The sequence below is a fragment of the Elephas maximus genome, chromosome 16 (assembly GCF_024166365.1).
Source record: "Elephas maximus indicus isolate mEleMax1 chromosome 16, mEleMax1 primary haplotype, whole genome shotgun sequence".
Classification (NCBI taxonomy): domain Eukaryota; kingdom Metazoa; phylum Chordata; class Mammalia; order Proboscidea; family Elephantidae; genus Elephas; species Elephas maximus.
In genome coordinates, this window is record NC_064834.1 from 24,720,171 (window position 1) to 24,734,295 (window position 14,125).

The 14,125-nt window shown below is 35.8% G+C and overlaps 1 protein-coding gene across 5 annotated transcripts in view; it reads left to right on the forward strand.

The window, feature by feature from the left end:
• The window catches only part of JMJD1C (jumonji domain containing 1C), a 272,238-nt gene that overhangs the window by 255,757 nt on the left and 2,356 nt on the right, over positions 1-14,125 (forward strand). For all 5 annotated transcript variants that reach the window (XM_049855057.1, XM_049855056.1, XM_049855059.1 and 2 more), the window contains 7 exons: positions 670-948; positions 3,290-3,458; positions 4,003-4,093; positions 4,583-4,713; positions 4,908-5,030; positions 8,511-8,650; positions 9,861-10,037. In XM_049855057.1, the coding sequence (XP_049711014.1) occupies positions 670-948; positions 3,290-3,458; positions 4,003-4,093; positions 4,583-4,713; positions 4,908-5,030; positions 8,511-8,650; positions 9,861-10,037 (1,110 nt within the window). The remainder of the gene's footprint in view (positions 1-669; positions 949-3,289; positions 3,459-4,002; positions 4,094-4,582; positions 4,714-4,907; positions 5,031-8,510; positions 8,651-9,860; positions 10,038-14,125) is intronic.

Genomic DNA, 14,125 nt, shown 5'->3' on the forward strand with positions numbered 1-14,125 from the left:
TGAAATGATAAATAGCTGCAGGTAAAATTAAATGTACCAGATTTGTAGGCATGTTCACATTTGTATTATAACTTCTCTTAGGAGTAGGAATTTTTTAATCTCTTTTTCCCAGAAAAAAAGACTGGGGGAAGGGACTTCTTCTGGAAAGCCCTAAGATATACCCCCCTTCAGAATTTCAAACCATAGATCTAAAGTAAAAAAAAAAAAATACATATGGAAATGAATGTTTTATGTTACTTAAAATATTTAGAAATCAAATTTTGCTGTAATCATGCACCAGAAGAGAAAAAAAGAAAGATCACATGGGTATATACAAATTTTTAGTAGCTTTAAAAAGTATATAGGGGCCTGCACCCATCCAGCCCCTCTGCTACAGGCCTAAAACAGTGTGCAAGATAGGAAGGCCATCGTTCTGGGTTTTGCAGACCTGGCAGTTCTATGGAGAGCACCAGACTTGTGGTGCCCAGCTGTGAGGAACAGTATAGGCACTGGGAACCCTTGTGTACTAACATGATTGCAGATGCCGGACACAGGGATGTTGTTGTTGGCTGTGTTAGTAGTAAATAAAAGTGAACGTTTATAAAATAATAGTACATCTGTGGGAGAAAATGTATATATTTCCCTCAAAATACGCATTTTTTTTCAGACTTTTTTTTTTCCCCTTAATAGAGTAGCAAAAGTGGAAGGACTATGCCAAATATTCTTGATGACATAATTGCTTCAGTTGTTGAAAACAAAATTCCACCAAATAAAGCCTCCAAGATAAATATAAAATCTGAGCTTCAAGAAGAGCCTAAAGAAAGCAGAAAATCTGGCATGAATGAAAACAATAAATTGTACAGTGATATACCACATTCTTGGATCTGTGAGAAGCATATTTTATGGCTTAAGGATTATAAGAATAGTAATAATTGGAAACTTTTCAAAGAATGCTGGAAACAAGGACAAGTGAGTATATTAAACTCAAAGTGTACGATTTTATTGGAACTGAAACAAAATAAATAGGTGAAATTGTTCCTTGTTAGGGATAGAAACAAAGGGTAAAGAAATAATAGTACTTAGCATATTTGGGAGAACAAGAGATACGGAAAACACCCCAAAAAGGTTACTACAATGTTTGCTTATCAGTGAACAGATACATAATAAAGTCCCGTCCTCAAATTTTTATTGTCCAGTTAGTTTTATACCTACTACTAAAATGTTAATAATATTAGAAGCATTTTTCTTGAACTGATAAAACATGTAGATATTTGTGCCTTTAATGTTTATCCATACCATAGAACATTTATTTGTAAGTCAGTTCATAAAATCTTGAATGACAGTCTCCATTATTTAATTCTGCTCTAACAAAAATTATTTTTTGTTTGACCAAAGTTTTGATAGAATGTTTGATATGCATCCCACATGGCAATTTATTACATTAATGCAAAAATTGTGAACAACTTAAAGAATTTGCATGACCTAATAATGTTCAACTTATGTCGTGCTTTCTGGAAAACGTAACTACAATTTTATTTTTACTTGGTTCTTTGAACAGTTATTGAGCGCCTAGTGAGATCCAGTCTTTGTGATAGGCATTAGGATATTGAAACAAGTAAGCTATATAAAAATGATTTAAGTTTTGAGTAAGAACCACTATAGTCCAGTGGTTGGTTATTAACACTTTCTGGTCACTAGTTCCTTTCAAAATCTGATAAAAGCTTGGTCCCTCTTTCCCCAGACAAATATATACCTGTGCAGTGCATGTACACAAAATTTTACTTATAGTTTTTTGGTGGGGCTTCATAGATTATCTTGAAACCCCTGAGGCCATCATGGGCCATAGTTTAGAGCATATAGTTTTGTGTGGACTTGAGGTATAAAACAGATACATAAATATTTTTATAAATACGTTAAATGCCCTAAGATCTATGGAAACAATGAAGAGGCAACTCTGGGAATTAGGGTACTAGTTCAGAAAGTCTTTTGTGAAATGATGTCTTAAATGAAATTTTGCTAGATGGCTAAAAGGTTGGAGATACTCCAGAGCGTCAGGTGTTTGGGGAACTGTCAGTAGTTGTGTTTGAGAGGGAGTGGTGGGGAAGGAGGTGGTCTGGCTAATGCTTATAAAGCACGCTTATGTGCCATGCTAAGGAGTTTGAACCTTATCTTGTTAGTTGATAGTTTTAATTGAGGAATCAAAATAATCTGATTGACATTTTAAAATAACTGACAGCAAAAGTAAATTAGAAGTTGAATTAGTGAGGGATAATATCAGAGGCAGGGAGTCTAATTAGGAAACCTTTTAGTATTTCAGGAGGATGATGATGGTAGTGTAAGAATTGTGCTTTGAATTATTCCCATGTGCTAAGTAATGAACCTTATCATTTTTTTTATATCTACTTCATTTTTCCCAAGTTGCTGATTATCATAAGAAAGAATTCTGGGGGGGTGGATAGTAGTATTACTAGATAAGTGTAATAGAGACTAGGAATTTATATGTGATTTGTGATTTGTGAATTGCCAGTAATAGCTAATTATCTAATTAAACAAAAACGTGTTGCTGTCGAGTCAATTCCAGCTCATAGCTGGACCTATTTTAATAGCTGAATGTATTATTAGTCTATTGAAAAGAAGTCTAATAAAGTAGTTAACTAAGTGGTTAACAAGATTTTTTTTCCTTTTGATTTGTCTTTTGTGATAAGAACCCTACCAAGAGCTTATTCTGCTTTATGGTTCCAAAGTTTTAATTATAAAGTCTAAAGAGCATGTAATAACTACCATCTTTTGCCAGACACTCTTATGTCACAACTTTTAGTGTTCTCTATATTCTAGACTTTTTATTAAGAATAAAGAAGTTTTTAAAAAAGAACTGAGAATACTGCTAAATTAGATATCCTTACAAGTGTTTTCACATTATAATTGGCACTTCAGAAGCTATAAATCTTCAGTTGGCGGGTTGCTAGGTTAGAGTCTTGAAGGAATTTGAATTCGTGTTATTTCAAAGGAAAGATTCACTGTCAGGGAAGTGGTCATTGGCCTTGAAGTTTAATGTTTTTATTTTCAAAAATGGCAATATACTCTACATGGAATTCCCTTTTCTATTTAACAATATATTGTGAACACCTTTTCAGGTCAGGGATTACTGTTAATAGCATCTTTTATACTCACCAATCTGTCATTAGGCCTGAAAGTTAATGTGTTATCCATTTTATGTGTATATATGTAAAATTTTTAAGTACCCATATACCTTTTAACATTAATGTTACATTAAATGTTTAATTATCCATTCATTTATTCATATTTTTAGCCTGCAGTGGTTTCTGGTATGCACAAGAAAATGAACATCAGCTTATGGAAGGCGGAGTCAATTAGTCTTGATTTTGGAGACCATCAAGCAGATCTTCTGAACTGCAAAGACAGCATTATTTCAAATGCCAATGTTAAGGAATTCTGGGATGGTTTTGAAGAAGTTTCAAGTATGTTTTTTTGTTTTGTTTTGTTTTACTATTTTCTTAAGCACACTCTTCAAAAAATGATAAATTTCAAATATAAGATTTAATAGATTTCTTCTAATCTTTGACATTTCTACATTACATTGTTGTCTGATAAAAAGAACAAGTACTTGGTATCAAGAGACTGGGTTCTGATCCTGGCTCTACCACTAAGTTTCCTTTAACCATAAACAAGTCACTTACACAGTTTCCTCATCTTCTGGGGAATAATTTTAGCAACCCCATAACTTGTGAAAATCGAACAATATAATTTTTATAAAGCACTTTGAAGAATTAAAAGTAAAAATGTAAGATGATATTGTCAATAACAATTGTGTAGATTTTTTAAAGATATTACCAGCGAGGAATGCCATATGTTCTTTGTATGTATATAAGGAGCATTAAGTCTTATCAGTAAAGCACCTACTGTATAACAATCAAATGATTCATTTAAATTTATTCCTTCTTCCCAAAACATTAACAAAAAGGCAGTGATTACCTTTCTAGTAATTAACTGCATTCTTTATAGAACGGCAAAAAACCAAAAGTGGAGAAACAGTTGTTTTAAAACTGAAAGATTGCCCATCAGGAGAAGACTTCAAGACTATGATGCCAGCAAGGTAGTATATCTTTCAAAACTTTTTATTTTGACCCTTGATGTTTGAGGTTGAACTGAGATTACCCCCAAAGATAGAATAAGAAACTACAAATTTGGCTTAAAGAGTTCACTTCCTCGATTAGAAAAAGTAAATAATTAAAAAACAAAAATCTCTGTGTCCTCACCAAGGGGAATTCTTTCTGTTAGAGCAATAAAGGAAAGACTGCTTATGTCAAAGGATACATTACAGCCCTGTTTTGGGCCTGCCTTCTTTTGATCCTTTTTGTGGTGGTCAAGAAAGCAGAATTGTAATTTTAGTCAGTATCACTTCTCCTGTGCTTGTATATATGTAATGTATTTATTAAACATTGAATTAAGTCAAGGAAAGTTTCACCTGTCAGAAGGCCTTAAGGAAAGGTTATCTTTGTTTTGAACAATTGGGAAATTATATATTCAAAGTACTTAAAATGCAAATCTTTACTCAAAAGAGCACAATGTTCTTATTCTTCAGATATGAAGATCTTGTAAAGAGCCTACCATTGCCAGAATATTGTAATCCAGAAGGAAAATTCAATTTAGCCTCTCATTTGCCAGGATTTTTTGTACGTCCTGATCTAGGACCCAGGTTGTGCAGTGCATATGGTAGGTATATATTCACATTTTTCCCAGCATGGAATTACATGGGGTTTTAGCAGAAGCTTCTAACCAAAAATAAATTGCACAGTGATTTTTAGTGTTTACGTAATGTGTTCTTTTAATAATCGTTTGAAATATTTTTCTATATCAAGCACTATATTTAGGAATTAACAGCCAGTAAAATTTTATTTTATGTACAGGTGTAGCTGCTGCTAAAGATCACGATATAGGAACAACAAATCTCCATATTGAAGTTTCTGATGTTGTAAATATTCTAGTCTGTGTTGGCATAGCAAAAGGAAATGGTGTTCTCTCAAAAGCAGGTAAAGAAAATTAAAGGAATTACAGCTTTAGAATAACAGTTGAACAACCACACACACTAGTATCAGCCAGAACGCCAGCCTCTGAGTTAATAACAGATTCCAAAAAGAATTTCAATGATGTTAGGGATATTCTAATCTTCATTACTTGAAGGTTGCTTAGTTTTCCTGTCTCTTTTTGATATAAAAGAAATTTTTATTTTAAAAATGAATCTTACTGTTTATTTGCTCCTTTTCAATCATAAAATATTTTTATTAAAAGAAAAAATTTATTAAAGAATAGAAACTAGGTCCTGGGGCTCTAAAGATACGTAAGACATGGTTTGTGCCTCTCACATTCATTTTTCTCTCCAGTATCAGAGGAAAGAAGGGTTATTTCCTAATTAAAAATAACCTTTCCATCTGGTCCCTAGGTTTTAGATCCTGTCCTCAGTTTTCTTCCCTGAAACCTTTTTCCGTCAGTCACTCCTTCCTCTGTAGAGACATAAAGACATAAGTCTTTAACCTTTCCCTCTGCATGGGCGTTTTCTCTTCAGAATAAGAGGCTCTAAAGACTTCCCTCCTTCTCAAAAGAAAACCTTAAAATTTTGTCTTCCGAGACCTCCTTCTCACATTTGAACTCAGTGCAGGCTTGCCTCTATACCCGCTGCCTAACTGAAATTACTGTTGCAACAGTTCTTACCTCCTCTCACAATTGGGCAATTGAATGGTGTCCTTCTGATCCTTCTGTAATAAATGGCACTGCTGATCACTACTTCAAATACTAGCCTTGGCTGTGGTGACACCGCCTCCCTGGTTCCACTTTATGTGCTGCACCACTCTTTTTCAGTCTTTTTTTTTTTTTTGCAGCTTCCATTTAATGTTGCTCTTCTTTCAGAGTTACAGGCTTTGGTCTCTACTTTACATGCTCCTCCTGTGAAATTCTGTACATGACTTCCACCACCACGTAGAGTACTAATTGTGTATCTGGAGCCCAGAATGCATCTAAAGCTTAGTGGCTGGGAGCTGAGAACATGGGGATCCGTCATAGTATTTATTCTGTGTTTGTGTATATTTGACAATTTCTATAACACACAGCCTGAATTCCCCAAAACTGTAAAAACTTATATTTTGTTTCTCAGCCTCCTTAACGGACAATTTTCACTATAACAGGTGGGAACTTTTTTTCCTCCCAGAGATTTTAGAGTCAGGCACACTTGAATTGTAATCTCAGCCATACTACAGAAGTTTGTGCCCTGTGGTTCAGATTACTTACCCTTTCCAAGCCAATCATTCCCTATAGCACTTACTCTTCAATACAATTGTTACGCCTGTCTTTTTTCCTCACTATTTTTTCATTTCCTTAAATGCTAGAACTTTGTAGTTCATCTTTGGTCCCACACACACCACCACCCCCTATCCCAGTATATTATCTAGTCTTTTGAGGAAACTTTCAACATTTTTAATAATTCTGTGGCTCTCTTTCTTTATCTAAACTTCTTGTCACTTTTTATAGGTGGACACAAACAATGTTTCAGGGTTATGTTAATGCTTAAAACACATCAAGAAATACCCATCCTCTTGAAGCATGTGCCTTCTTCTCTTCCTACAAGGACTCTCCTACCTCTTTGTCTTCCTGGCAAATTCTGTATTTATTCTTCAAAATGTATCTGAAAAAGTTAAACTTCTCTACCCCAGCCAGTCATTTCCTTCTTTGTGACGTATCATCTACTCCCACCCCTCCCCCCTTTTAAACCATAAAAATCCAAACCCGTTGCCGTCTATTCCAACTCACAGCAACCCTGTAGGACAGAGTAGAGCTGACCCATATGGTTTCCAAGGAGTGCCTGGCAGATTCGAACTGCCTGCCTTTTGGTTAGCAGACATAGCTCTTAACCACTATGCTACCTGGGTTTCCTTTTAATCCACAGAGCAGCAAAATTGAAAGGAGAAAAAATAGAAATCCAGCCTAAGGTTTCCAACTTTTAGTTTTGTTAAGAAAGCACTTTTTAAAAACCATCAACTGTTATTTTAAAGAGAAAACATTTTAAACCCTTCTCATATGAAGGGTATAATCTGAGCAAAGGGTAGTTTTTTTTATGATAATTATTTTACATTGTCCTTAATTTTCTTGTTTTACCATGGATTGGGAGGAGGGGAGCTTTGTCAAGGTAATATTTGAGAACCAAACCAGTGATCTGTGTACTCCTAACATCTTATGACAGGGTTTAGCGCATACCCATAAAACACCTGTTGCTGAAGAGTCGATTCCAACTCATAGCAACCCTGTAGGACAGAGTAGACCTGCCCCATTGGGTTTCCAAGGAGTGGCTGGTGGATTTGAGCTGTTGACCTTTTGGTTAGCAGTCAAGCTCTCAACCACTGCACCACGAGGGCTCCACGTAGCACATAGTAAACAATAAATGTTTGAATTGAGAGATCCTTACAGCCAAGTTTAAAAATATAAAAAGATTTTATTGTCACAAATTAGGAAACGTGATGTATCCTTTATAGGGGATAATGTATTTCTTGTTCTTTTAAAAGAACATTTCTTTAAAATGTTCATTATGGTGAAATCAAATTCAGATAATAAGAAAAAGAAAGCCTTCCTTTAGTTCCACAGTCAGAGACAACCAGTTAATATTTTTGGTGTATATACTTCAAAATTTGTTTTTTATCTCACACACACACACGGCTTTTTTTTTTTTTTAAGAAGAACGGTCTGACGTTTCCTCACAACCACAACTTAGTTGTTCATGAAGCGTTTGCATTTGTTTACAGATGAGCCATAATAATATAGCAGATCCCCCAGGAACTAGAGTCAGAAGACATTTTGTTCTGCCATTTATTAGTTAGGGTGTAAAGAGCAAGTTCCTTCACCTTGCTGAACCTGAGCAAATGCTCAGGTGTAAAATAGAGGTGTTGTGATCCCTGCCTATCTGACCTGAGTAATTATGGAAAAAAAAAATCAGGAAAGGCCTTTGTAAATTAAGGAATGGTCTATAAGTACAGGTCATCATTAGGACCACATCCTTGGGACAGAGAGAAAGTTTTGGTTAAGTTTGAGTAGAAGCTCTTGATTTTTTTTTTTTTTTTTACTCTCCTGCTTGGTTTGCAGAAAACAGATGAGCTGAGAAAATGACTGTTCTATCCCCAGTTGGAAACGCTGGTGGCGTAGTGGTTAAGTGGTACAGTTGCTAACCAATAGGTCTGCAGTTCGAATCCACCAGGCACTCGTTGGAAACCATGGGGCAGTTCTACTCTGTCCTATAGGGTCACTATGAGTCAGAATCAACTCTACGGCTACGAGTCTGGTTTTTGGTTTTCTATACCCAGTTACACAGAGCAGTTCTAACAGTTTTAAATATATAACTGTATTTGACTGTTGCTCAAGATTCCTGGATTCAGTGAGGCACTTCGCTGCTCTGATTAAATCAGTTTTAGGAGATTTAGTTTTCTGATGATCTTTACTGACCAATCTGAAAATACTCTTCCGTATCTCAGGAATACTTAAGAAGTTTGAGGAAGAAGATTTGGATGATGTTCTGAGAAAAAGATTGAAAGACTCAAGTGAGATACCTGGTGCTCTGTGGCATATTTATGCTGGGAAAGACGTTGACAAGATAAGGGAATTTCTTCAAAAGGTATAATTTATGTTGCAAATAATGTATCTCTCCACTTTGAAGAAGGGCTTATTTTTAAGATAACCTCATTTGGCATTCAGCGATACAAGGTCATCAAATGATTTTTACTTCAAGAGATGAGGGAATTTTTAAGTATTTGTTGAAAGTCAAAAGATTCTCTTCCTTGTACCTGTGAAACCTTTTTCATGTTGAAGCTTTTGGATGGCAATTTCTTCTTAGTTACTAGTGCTCCCCAACCCCTTATAGTAAAGGACTATTCTGTTGATGTGCCAGGTGTTATTCTTAGGGATTGAAGGCGAAAGGGTATAAAAACCGATGCTTTATGGAAACATCATAAGAAGGTAGGATCTTTACTATTTAGTCTGATATTTTTGGCTGATTCCACACTATCACATCTAACCCCTCTGCAACATGTATTTGAGTAGACTGAAATTTTGAGAAACGGAACCATTCATTTAGTTGTTAGACACACTGAAAGAAAGCGGCAAATTTGAAATGAATGGTTCAAACCCTTCCCTCAAATATTTTTTAAATTTTACAGTTATGAGGATTTTTTTAATGGGTCATCACTCATGCCTATCTTGTTTTACTTTGTCCTTCTTGTGATCAATGTGAAGTAAGGAAGCTGTCACTCTGTACTACTACCTTATCCCCGAATACCTGCTGGTATTTTAATCTACAGTATGACAAATTATGCCTTTTAAAACAAGATCATTTCACTGATTGGTAAAAAGGCCCCTGAAATTGATTTTCAAGGGTTAGAAGTTCTAGTAATATAAAGGTATTTATCTTTGTACTTATCTTTAAAAAAAGAGCAGCAATCAAGAAATGTTTATGAAATCCATATATAGGAATGATTGGGCTTTTGGGAAAAAAGCAACTAAACTCTTCCTCAGCTTTGTGCTGTATTCTTAATGCAAGCGTAAGAAAAGGAACCACGTGGATGGAAACTTTATAATGGAGGGAGTTGAGAAGGGTGTATGATGCACTTTATGAACAACATACCAGTGTGCCATATTGTTCTGTTATTCTTTGGCTTTCAAAATATTGTAGAATGTTAAACTCTTTAACTCAAGAAGTGTAGTCAGTGATTCTTAAGATTCTGAGAACAAAAGACTGGTAAAGAAAATTGAAATTTAACTGAACGGGATTTATCATTTCCCTTATTTAAAAATTGGGGCGTATATTTTAATTTTAATCCATATTTCAGATTTCAAAAGAACAAGGCCTTGAAATTCTACCAGAACATGATCCAATACGTGACCAAAGTTGGTATGTGAACAAAAAGCTCCGCCAGAGACTGTTTGAAGAATATGGAGTCAAAACCTGTACTCTTATCCAGTTCCTTGGAGATGCCATTATCTTGCCAGCAGGAGCACTTCATCAGGTATATAAAAATTTTACCACACCTGGTATTGAAAGAGCCAATTTTAGGGGAAGAAGAAACAGTTTTCTGAGTATTGATACGAATGGAAGAAGACATAAGTAAGGGAATGGCCTACACCATCTGCCTTCATTAAGAAATCACCAAAATGCCTTTCTACGGCTTAGGGACATCTGGCATGATTAAATAAGTTTAACAACTTAACTTGTTTAACATAAACCAAGTTTCCATTTTCCTCTTGTCTGACTGAATGGATTAAAATATAATTTCATTTTTTTAGACTTCTTTTAGGGGAAGTAGTTACTATAAAATAATTTTCAATTGTGAAGCTTAAAAGTGGGAAGAGGAGGACCAAGACTTACAGATCATGGGTATTCTAAGGCACCAAGTGTAAGAACGAGTCACTGACTTGACTGTTCCATAACTGAGGCTTTAGGTGTGCCTTCTGCCTCCTTTTAGCATGCTAACACGGCAGGAACCCTATCAAAAGAAATGCGCTCCTGCCAAAAGAAATGCAATATATAATTTCTATAGTAACAGATGCACAAAACTTAAAAAACAAATAGACGTTAAAGGCTTACTCTTTGTTTCTGTGGCTTGACTGTGGCATCTGGAGGAATGGCACAGAAGAGATGGCGCATGTGGAGGGGAGGACTGGAAGCATACAGTAGATTCCTCTAGGTATAGTGGGATGGGGCTACCGCAGCCCACCTTAGCCCTTCTTAGGAACAAAGTGTGCACATGAAAGCTGAGATCCCAGAAGCTAGTTTTCCCCTGAGTTGGTTCCCAGCTTTCCCAGCGCCTAGTAATTGAGATGTCTCTGCTGGGTGTGCCCTAGTAATTGAGATGTCTCTGCTGGGTGTGCGTCTGAGGAAGTTTCCCACATGTTATATAAGGATAGATGCAGCAGGCTGCCTATTTAGCATTTGAAAGACTATTTGCAAAAACACTCTTAAAGTGAAAACAGTTGCTAGTTTTTAAGATACCAAATTCAGGATCAGATTTATCAGTCTTAGTTCTCAAATGGCATTAATAATAGTGAAATATAAAATATAACTAATAATAAATGTACATTCTTCTATACAATAACATCCTAGAGAAAAAATATTTATGTTAACTTGCATAAATGCCTTCAGAGGAACAGCCTATTTAAGGGAATAGTATAAGTAAAATCATATTAGGTAAAAAAATGTCAGACTTAAAAAGGCTACCTATTGCAAGATCCTGTTTATACAACATTCTCATTAGGGCATAACTATAGGGACAGAGGGGCCTTGGTGGCACTGTGGTTGGGCATTCAGCTGCTAACCAAAAGGTCGGCAGTTTGAATCTACCAGCTGCTCCTTGGAAACCCCGTGGGGCAGTTCTGCTCTGTCCTATAGGGACACTATGAGTTGGAATCGACTCTGGCAACAGGTTTGGGTTTTTATTAGATAGGAACAGAAAACAGGTAAGTGGTTGTAGGGACATTGGGTAGGAGGAGTTTGACTAAGAAGGGGTGTGACTTTTTTTGGAGTGATGGAACTGTTCTATTTTGATTGTGTTACATGACTATGCATTTGACAAAACTTAAAGAACTGTATGCTAAAAGTAAATTTCACTGTATATAAATATTATCTGCATTTCTGTAAACTGGAATGTTGTTAATTGTTACTGAGTCAGTTGTGACTCATGGCAACCCTATTTGTGTAAAATAGAACTGCTTCATAGGTTTTCAAGGCTGTGACCTTTCGGAAGCAGATGGCAAGGCCTGTCTTCCAAGGCATCCTTGGGTGGGTTTGAACTGCCAGCCTCTCTGCTAGTAGTCGAGGGCATAGCCTTTTGCCCACACTAGGAGCCTGTCCTTTGCTAATACAAAACAGTTGCTATTGAAAATCCTTTTTCATATGTTCAACGTAACCAAATATCACATTTTTTTAAAGTTTAACCAGAGAGTGCAGTTGTTTTTGTTTGTTTTTTCTTTTCTCTTTGAGGTATAATTTACATCCAGTGAAATTCACACTTTTTAGTGTATAATTCTAAAAGTTTTGTCAAACACATAGTGATGTAACACAGTACATCTTTTTATTTATTTAGGTATTTTTTCCTGCTGAGTTTTGTGTGTTCCTCGTCTGTCCCAGATACAAGTCCTTATCTGATAATCTGTATAACCTTCACAGTCGGGGGCTTGTCTTTCTGTTCTTTCAATGATGTCTTTGGAGCACAGAAGTTTTTAATTTTGATTAAGTTCAGTTGATCAGTTTTTTTCTTTTATGAATCATACTTTTGTTTTATCTGTGAAATTTTTGCCTAACCCAACATCAAAAAGGTTTCTCTACATTCTTCTTCTAGGAGTGTTTTTAGGATGAAAAGGAACCCTGTAAAAAGTCAGTCTAAGATGTGTTTTTTCACATTCTTCTTATGTTATCTTTTTGGTGAGGTTATCCCTAACAACCTGATAAGGTACAAATTGTGTCCCCCAGTTCCCTGTCTTCTTTCCTGCTTTATTTTCTTCCATTGTAATCATTACTTTCCAATATGGTTTATGATTTATTATTTTGTTTATTGTCTTTTAACTAATCCCAACTAGAATGTAAGCTTCATGAGGTCAGGAATTTGTTTTTCATTGCTCTTTCCCCATGCCTAGAACAATGCACTTAAAATACATATTTGTAAGACCTTTTTCTAGAAGTCCTGAAAATATGTCCTCATTTACAACAAATTTTTGAACAAGTATATATGAAAGCAACATTTAGGGATTTCCATAATTTATGTATATTATACTATTTCTATATACATTTATAAATTTTGACCTCTTCCTATATGTGTCTTCTGAGTACTTCAGAAAGTTCACTTAAGGTTAGAATCCAAATTCCAATTATGACTCTACACATGTACTAGACATGTTTTCTTTTGAGATTTGTTAAAAAAATTCTTGTAGAGTGTAGAAAGCAAGTTTTGTCTTTGATAAAAGAATAGGCTGAGGCAGCATACGTGACCTAGAGTAGCAAATTCTGTTCTGAATTACGCCACTAAATTGTTGAATGATTCAAGACAAAAGGTTAACTGCTGCAGTTTTGACATAGAAAAATGGCCAATTATAAAAACCTCCCTGTGTGGCATGGTAATGACAGCCAGTTCTTTGTCCTCTGTTGAGAGAATGCTATCCATGGCTCACAGTTGGTGACAATACAGGAAGGAAGTGATGACTTCATTCATAATCTTAACTTAGATTTGAGATACATTGTTATCTACAGCCTATTTAGTTCTTAGAGGTTTTGAAAACTGTTTATTGGTGGCATCAACTTTTCCAGTAGGATACAGGTGGCCCCTAAATAATCCCAAACTCTAAGTCAGTGATTCTCAAGCTTTAGCACACATCAGAATTTCCTGCTTGGCTTGTTAAAACATCGATTGCAGTGCCCCACCCCTAGAGTTTCTGATTTAGTAGGTCTAGGGGCTTAAAGGAAACACTGGTGGCATAGTGGTTAAGTGCTATGGCTGCCAAACACAGAGGTTGGCAGTTCGAATCCACCAGGCGCTCCTTGGAAACCCTATGGGGCAGTTCTGCTCTGTCCTACAGGGTCGCTATGAGTCAGAATTGACTCGATGGCAGTGTGTTTGGTTTTTGGGGGGAGGGGTTTAGGGGCCTAAAAATTTTCATTTCTAACAAGCTCCTAGGAAATGCTGATGATACTGTCCACGGACTACACTTTGAGAACCACACCAGTTTTTTCTCCTTTCCCAGGAATTCTGTGACATCTTTTGATACCGCTAAAAGACAACCTAGAAAAATTACAATATCCAGATGGTATCAGCTTGGGCCTTCCTCTGTCGTCAATACTGAGCATTAATAAAAAGCAGTCCTAAGAAATAATGAAGGGTGGAGTCCTTTTGCACATGCTGAACAAAAAAAAAAAAACAAAACAGATGAGAGTATTGACTCCTTGTGAAAACCTGATACAATAGGAAATTGAAGGCTATCTTTAAATGGTTAATTTGAAAGAAAGGCACAAATAAGCATAATCCTAGGATAATTCTAAAACTGTTGTGGTCAATAGACCTGCTTGAACTACAGGTTTCCTCTCAGCTCTTCACAATCAAACCAAGTT